The sequence below is a fragment of the Ptychodera flava genome, chromosome 2 (genome assembly GCF_041260155.1).
Source record: "Ptychodera flava strain L36383 chromosome 2, AS_Pfla_20210202, whole genome shotgun sequence".
In the NCBI taxonomy this organism is placed as follows: Eukaryota; Metazoa; Hemichordata; class Enteropneusta; family Ptychoderidae; genus Ptychodera; species Ptychodera flava.
Window position 1 is genome coordinate 17712184 of NC_091929.1, and position 8584 is coordinate 17720767.

Below are 8584 nucleotides of genomic sequence, written 5' to 3' on the forward strand. Positions count from 1 at the left end.
TTATATATGTGCATATTTAATGAGGTACTGCATGTGTTACCATAAGGTATCCCATCATACCAAATATGAAGGGTGTAGTCCTTGTGGTTACTGAATTGTTGGTCTTTATTCAGTAGTTCTAGGCCATCGGCCCAGCATACTTAACATAGCATCAATATACAAAAATTGACAGGAAAATAATAATTACAAACACTCAGAAAAATTGATTATCATTTATCTCCTTCTCACTTTCATAGCGTGAAAAGTGAAAGCGGCTAGACGTTGCATTATATTTGGATCATCAGATGTCATCAGAGAAATAAATTTTCTTTCTGTTGGTGGACTGAAATAATAACGAGGAATATACTTCATCCTCAAGTTATCAAAAAAAGTACAAAGTAAAACAAAATGATATTCATTTTCGACTTCATTTCTATCACATAGCAAACATACTCTTTCATTTGCATCATTTTTCAATTTTCTGTCAGTCTCAATACGCAAATAGCGAGAAGAGCATCTCAATCGAGCTAACATAGACATGTGTACATTAATTTTGACAACAGAAAGATATTTTTCTGGTGTAAGTGAACACTTAAGTTCTCGATAACAAGAAAGTTTATCAAGGCTACAAATTTCACTGTACCAATGGTCATGCAAATAACTCTTTAAGTTCTCTACAAAGTACATATGAAGCTATTCTCATCGGGAACTTCTTGTTGCTCCCATACTTCTTGCAAATTACAGAGACACAGTAAGTTTTTGACGTGGTGTATCCATGTGGGTTTCGACCTGACACCAGATTTATCAATGTGATATAGCATTTCATAACACTTCCTTGGATAGCGGTTTTCTGGCATTTTAAAAGTTTACACCAATATTTAACACATTTTTTGGCTGTATACAAGTAAACTGGAAATCTGCCACACTCGCCCAACACTGCAACATTTGGGGTATTACCTGAAACACCAAGAAAACTCTTACAAGCCAAATACTGGATTCTTTCAAGATAGTCATATTTTGCATAACCCCATACTTCTGAGCCATAGGTCAGTATTGGCAACACCATTGTATCCAAATCTTGAAAAAAGTATCATATGTAAAACGACCTGTCTTGTTACTCGCTCTAATAATACCCATTAGTACTTTTCTTGCTTGTTGTGCAAGTGCTTTTGTGGACATTGTCCACTGCAACCTACAGGAAAACAGAATACCCAAATACTTATAATACGACACAACGTTAACTTTTTCTCCAATATAAAACCATTTTTCTGTTTTTGCAAGGTAGCCACCAGCTTTAAATACCACTACTTTGGTCTTCTTTAAGTTTACCGTCATTTTCCATTTTTTACAATAGGAATTCAAAGAATTCAAAAGGCGCTGCAGACCAATTACAGTGTCAGAAAAAAGTACAACGTCATCTGCGAATAATAAACATAATATTTCAGTTAAAGCAGGAGAAAGTTGTAAACCATGCTGACCACTATTCTGTACATCATGTGTCAATTCATTTATGAAAAAGGAAAACAGAAATGGGCTGAGCATACATCCCTGTCGAACTCCGACCGGGCAGTTGAAATATTCAGTAAAATTACAATTGATTCTCACACAAGATTTAACGTCATTATACATGGCATTCAAAATTGTAAACATTTTTCCATTAATACCACCTTTCAAAAGTATGAACCAAAGTCTCTGACGTTCAACAGTGTCAAATGCTTTTGCAAAATCAACAAAGGCACAATAAAACTTACCACGTTTCCTCGATAAATATTTTTGGATGACTGACTGCAAAATAAAAATGTTATCTACTGTTGAATACCCATGTCGAAAACCTGCTTGTGTTTCATCGATTTTTTCAAGTGCATCTGCCCAAAATGTAAGACGATTATTCAAAATCGAAGTGAAAATCTTACTAAAAATGCTCAATAAAGAAATCCCTCTGTAATTGTCAGGAGAGTTAGATGAACCACTTTTATGAAGAGGTACAATGATTGCCTTAGACCAATCTTTTGGGAAGATACCAGCATCAAATAGTCTATTGAAAAGGATATTCAAATATGGTGTCAAAAAATGACTTGTGGATTTAAAAAATTCTCCCAACAGCAAGTCAGGACCAGCTGATTTGCCATTTTTCAATTTTTTGATAGCCCTTTCAATTTCATCATTTGTAATAGGACTATTTAAGAAGTCCCAATTTAACTCTGATTCGTGGTTTACAATGTCATCTACAGAGCTTATCATACTATCTAGTTCATCAGAAAGGGAAAAGTCATCGTTAACAGATATATTACTTTGAAATAAATTGTTGAAATAATCGTAAAATACATCGGGATGGATGTCATTTTGGACTCGACGCACAGACATACAGCGCCTTACAGAAGCCCAAAACTGTTTCGAATCTGTGAAAGCAAGAATGGACAATGTTGCTTTTGTTCATTTAAAAAAGAACGTCTTTTGTTTCGACAAACATTTCTAAATTCATTTCTGGCATCTTTATACAATTTCAACTCTGTTTCGCCACGTTATTGCTAAATTTTCTCAGAAAACAATATTTCTTTTTCTTTAAGGAAATACACTCATTGTCAAACCAAATATGCTGTTGTCTATGATTTGGCCTGGTCGGCGAAATTTTCTTTACCATGTTACAGCGTTCAGCAGCGTACATAAAGGCACTGCCAAGTTTATCAATAAAATTCGCTACACTAAAATCAGGCAATAGAATAACATCTTCAAGACCATTATTTGCCATAAACAGCTGAACAGAGTTAGAAAAATCAGTCTCTTTTTCAGAAACCCATGAGCATTTACGTAAAACTCGATTACACATGTGATCTGTACTGATAGCATTTTGTTTCACTGACACATTTGAAGCTAATGAAAATGACAAAGGAAAATGGTCAGATTCACTGCGTAGTTCTATTGAAAAGGATTGAACACTTGTGAAAAGTTCTGAAGATACCAATGTGTAATCTACAACACTTGCACCCGTGTTAGCAGTACATGTAAATTCTCCCTTATTCCGATCAACACCAACTCTACCATTCAAGATATGTAAATTGTAAGTACAGCACAGTGACAAGAGAGATCGACCATACAAATTTACATCTTTGTCTTTTGACACTCGGTGTCAAATTAAAGGAGTCATTATCATAACTATATGAAGAATCAATGACATACTCAGTATTGTCATCCATGATATAATCAGGTTCTTCACCTGTACGAGCGTTGAAGTCACCTGTGATGATGACATAAACCTCTGGTAGATTTGTAAGAATCTCAGACAATTCATTTTCGAAAAGTTCAACACCATCTGTAGATGTCAAACTATCATAGACTTTCGAATATCGTGGTGATATGTAAACACTACAAAACAACACATCTTTATCCAGAGTAAAGATTTGTCCCTTGAAAAGTAAAAAAATACAGTCATGTAGTTTGGAAGTGATTTTTGTAACATACGGAACAAGTTTGTTACGTATTACTGTGCAAACACCGCCTGGATAACGACCATGATCGGTGATCTTTTTCGCACTCTGTTAAAGACAGTGAAATCAGGAAAATTACAGTCAAACTGAGATGCATTTACGGACCATGTTTCTATGAAGGAAATGACATCATAGTTTAGTATATAATTAGCAAAATCAAAAGACAGAAGTTTGTTTTTTAACCTTGTATATTCCATGTTAAAAAAGATACTGAATCTATACCTGGGCCTTGGCCGAGTCCTCAGTCTTTTCGTGCAGTGCCATGCATCCTACTCTGTGATCGAGTTTGTCGACGTTCGCGTTCTGTATTTCTGTTCGTAGTTGTACCGTCCTGTACAGTTCTTTCGTTTTCACTTGTCTGTCTGTCTTCAATTTTCAGTTTACCGTTCTTGTAATAACCGCGCTTACCTTGCTTTCTCAGTTCCGATAGTGTTTTTCGTTGGCGCTTTGTCAGGTCGTTTCCGATACCGATACCCGAGTCTCTCAATATCGGCCTTTCCTTCAGTGCAAGTAGTTTATCGGAAAAATGATGGAACTTGACGACAATCGGACGCGGCTGGTCTTTCCATTGTACTGATACTCGGTGCGCCCGGACGACATCCCTATCATTCCATACCTTGCTTTTCACGTTTTCATTCAGGATATCGACCACTTTACTCTTACACTGATCGAAACTCTCACCTTGTTCTTCTTGTATACCATACAATCTGATATTGTCTCTTCTAGAGTAGGACTCAAGTCTGTCTGTGTCATCTTCGAGACTATCCAGTCTTTCATATATCTCATCGAGCTTTTGTGAAACGGCAGCCAGATCATATCCAGTAACACGATTTTCTTCTTTCAGTTCATTTATTTCTGACCGCATTGATTGTACATTTCTTTTAACATCAGTGAATTCGTTCTTCAGATCCAAACAAGACGTTTCAGTTCTGCTTGTGTATTTTTCAAGTACTGCATTTCTTGTCTCAGCTCTCTTCCCGTATTTCTCATTTCTTTGAGTATTTCCTCCTTCAATGATTCCATAGCTTAAACAATGTCCTTTTGTGGCCCAGGATTTAGCTCGATGTCACCGGCTAGTTGCAGCAATCGTACGACAAACGGCCGATCAACCTGTGAATTGTCAGCAATTGTACAAAAATGTGACGACACACTACGCATCTGGAACCAGGACCATTTTGTTGTTGGACTTTCGAAGCTACACGACTCAAAACAAGTTTCAAACGGCAAAATCATATGGCAGTTGTTTCGGTTTGTTAGCATCAGTCTTCCAGAATCTTCTAACCACAGAAAGTAGAGATTTGATGACTATGTCAATAAACTTGCACCAACAACAGTGAATGTACATACCAAACAGCATGCTATGAGGCGGTACACCAGCTCATTTGCATAGGTCCAAGTTGTTGTCGGGCAGTAGAACTCGATGGACACATTTCTCCAGTTTTTTGGCTGAATGAAACAACCTATCCGTATTCTCCACGCACAAACGTCTAGACCCATCTCAAATACGATTACTCAGTTGAATTTCGAAATCGACAGCTGGGATATAAGTCGTCAGAAGTGTTTTTTCTCAGAGCGACATGAACGTGTGACCTGTCACTTTGGCTCCAGTCACATGACCCCCTTGTGGTTACTGAGTTATGTACAGAAATGTATATTTGGGGTCAAGGGTCAATAAGGTCATGTGACATTTTGTGAAAAAAATTGTTTTCAATAGTTATCCCTATCTACCAAAAATCAGACCTCCAGCTCTTTGGCTTGCCCAGAATTAGATATGCGCATAATCAATGAGGTATAGGATGTGCTGGTCATGTGACATTTTGTTAAAAAACCTTAACACTGATACTTGTCTTTGTGTACCAAAAATCAGAACTCTAACTCCAGTTTGAAGGCCTAAATTAGATATGTGCATAATCAATTAAGTATAGAAACATGCTAGGGTCATAGGTCAAGTTCTTCCTCAAAATATTGATTGCAGTTTGATCCCTGTTTGTCATTGTTCAGTAGTCACTAGCCCCAGCCCCCCAGGACTCTTACATAGGCCAGAATAAGCCATTGGTATAGCTTAGCTGCAGAGGTATAGGGGAGGTCAAAGGTCATTGAAAAATCAGAAAAATAATACTTTAAAAATCTTCTTCTCATAAACGGCAAGGTGAAAATTCTTGAAATTTGGTATGTAGCATCTAGGTAGTATGATCTAAAAAGTTTCTATTCAGATTTTCGATTTTTCAATTTTTATGCAAATTAGATGTAATTAAAATTTTTAATAATTAATAACAGTCAGGTCATGTGACCAATCAAAATATGAAGGGTCAGGTGCACCAGTACTCAGTATGCCTAATAAGCCCTGCAAGTTTGAAAAGGCTGCGCGCAACGGTTTTGGAGATCTAGCTTTACAAAGAATTACGGAAGAAGAAGAAGAAGAAGAAGAAGTGATCCTGAGTAAATACAATAGGGGACAAGCCCCATAGGGCTTTGTCCCTAATTAAGTCCTGCAGTCGAAGACTATATCTCGGGCGACTGAATGGCTATGTCACTTTCGGATATAGTTGTCATAATGGCACCAACCTTGGAAAAATACAATTACATCCTATAGGACATCCAAAACACAGAAAATAAAGAATCGGCAGTTCCGATTGCAAATATGTCTGCATGGTCCTTTTCCTCTGTTTTCTCTGAAACCGAGTAAATGGCCATTACAAGGCAATCACCTCCTCCAAAAGCAGAACTACCGTAAACGCATGTCTTCATGCTTATCAGATTGATTTCCCTATCATAACGTCAACCAAAACTTTGATGAATCGTCACAAATCTGAATAGGGGCATTGTAAAAATCCCTTTTTGGACACCGTGGCGCAAAGCGCCAAAGGTGTCCTATGTTGCCACATTTCTGTGGGTGTGTCCGTCTGTCCGTCCGTAGACAGATTTTGTTCCACTCATAACTTGAGAGCCCCTGAGTCCAATTGTATGAAATTTTGTATGTAGCATGTTATGATAAGATCCAGATCTGATTAGATTTTTATTGGTGTGGCTCATTAATTAAATGCTCATTATAGCTAAAATTTAGATATATGTGTACTAGTAAAAAACGTGCCAAGTATGAGTAACGAAATTTTTTGTATAGCGCCATCTAGTGGTTAGAATTATCTGAACTTTTGATCTGATACCGTCCTTGTACCTGCTATCACAGTCCCTGTGCTCCTATATCATCTTTTCCAGGGGCACGATTGTAATCTTGTACTTGAAAAAGAACTACATCCAATTCATTAAGATTTACTGTGTACATCATGAAAACCACATCATGAATACTGATATGTTTGTGATCATTTTGGAATAAAACAAATGTATCAAGTTGGTTATGGAAATTCGTATGATCTGAGTCACATGTCTGACAGACTAAGTAGGATCATGCTACAGCTTCTGAAAGCGCTCAGTGTGTAAGCGTGTGGGAATTTTCTAAGCATTTTTTCTCGTTTAATTTGGCAAATTATCAGCAAATACCTCAATACTTCATGGTAACCCTTTCTTCTCAATCGTTTCCTGGAGTTTCAAAGTCATACGAACGAAAATGAGTGAAAAATTTTGATGCAAAAATCGTGCATCGGCGAGAGTGGCCGCCATGTTTTCAAATCTCTATTTTTAGCCCACTGAGCCTGTGTATATATACACAGCGTTCTATCGCATTTGAGAGTAAGCGTAAAGAGACTGAAAGTATTCATATATAAATAGCCCATGATTCGAGCATTATTTTCATGTTTTTCGTTTGAATTTTGGCCAAATAGTCGCTTTTTAGCGGGTTTTGAATTTTTTTAAAGCATCTAAAAACATTAAAATGACTTTTAATTAACAAACAAAACAAAAAATAAGAAATTTAATTCAATATCTACAAAATAGAAATATTTTCGACAAGCTGAATCATGCAGCTCAAAGCGAACGATCAGTGTTTGGACGAGTGTGAGCATGAGCGATTTTCGCGAGGATTCCCCAGACCTATCATCGTTCATAGCTGCGGTGCTCGAAAACGCAGCAAGTTTTATTTGGAACGGGATGAAATTGTCTTTTAGGCGAGGCGTTTCAAGTCACTCTTCAGAAAAATTACTTATTTATCAGTTGTAGTTTTACCGTTTCATGACAATTTTTTGACCTGAAAAACAACGATATTTGTACTCTTTTTCAACAGACTTTAGTAAGTAGCTGGAGGTATGGCTGTCAAAATACTATCGTTTTCAAAGTACATGTGAGTGAACTTTGTAAATTAACACTCTGAACAATTGCGTAATGTTTTGCTTCGAATTTCGTTGCTATTGAGGTTTATTCGTAGTTTTAAGCTCCGCTGTCAGTGACACAGAGCTTATCAAATAGGTTGATTTTCCGTCGTCGTCGTCCGTCGTCGTCGTCGTCCGTCGTTCATCCGTCAACAATAGCCTTCTCCTCTAAAATCGCAAGTCCAATTGCTTTGAAATTTTATATGCAGTTCACTGGGATGACCTCACTTAATTTTGTTCAAATCGTGGTGAAATATATTTGTATTTTGGGGCATTTTATTGGCGTTTTTGGTAAAAAATCGTCTTCTCGGAAAGCGCTTGTCCCATTGCTTTGAAATTTGATATGCAGTTTACTTAGGGTGACTTCAGTCAAATTTGTTCAAATAGTGGTGAAATTTGCATATTTGTATTTTTAAGGCAATTTTTGTCATGTTTGGTAAAAAAATCTTTAAAAATCTTCTTCTTCAAAACTACTAGTCAGATAGCTTTGATATTTGGTACATATTCCCTAGGGATGATCTATTTAAGATTTGTTCAAATTTTGCAGAAATAAGCAAATTTGCATTTTTAAGGCATTTTTACGCTCCCATATATGCATATGTATATATGCAAATGGGAGGTACTCGTATAAGGTGGCAAATGGCGTCTGTGTGTATGTATGTAGGTATGTATGTATGTATGTCTGTTAATCCGTCCACATCAAAACTCCTAAACCGTAGCACCTACTGTCCTAATATTTGGTGTACAGGTGCAACTAGGGGTAGAGATGTGAATTTGTTTAAATGAACGTGTAAGTGCCAAAAATATGCAAATGAGGGGCAAAAAGGAAAAATCCTGCAAATGGCTAAAACTCAGTAA

The 8584-nt window shown here is 36.8% G+C and overlaps 1 protein-coding gene across 1 annotated transcript; it reads right to left on the reverse strand.

Annotated features, from left to right (window-relative positions):
• Positions 1-3360: 3360 nt before the first annotated feature.
• LOC139149213 (uncharacterized) lies at positions 3361-4329 on the reverse strand. The gene is made up of 2 exons (XM_070720794.1): positions 3873-4329; positions 3361-3383 (listed from the first exon to the last, which is right to left on the reverse strand). Exons 1-2 carry the CDS (start codon positions 4327-4329, stop codon positions 3361-3363), a joined length of 480 nt encoding a protein of 159 aa, XP_070576895.1.
• Between the last annotated feature and the right edge of the window lie 4255 nt (positions 4330-8584).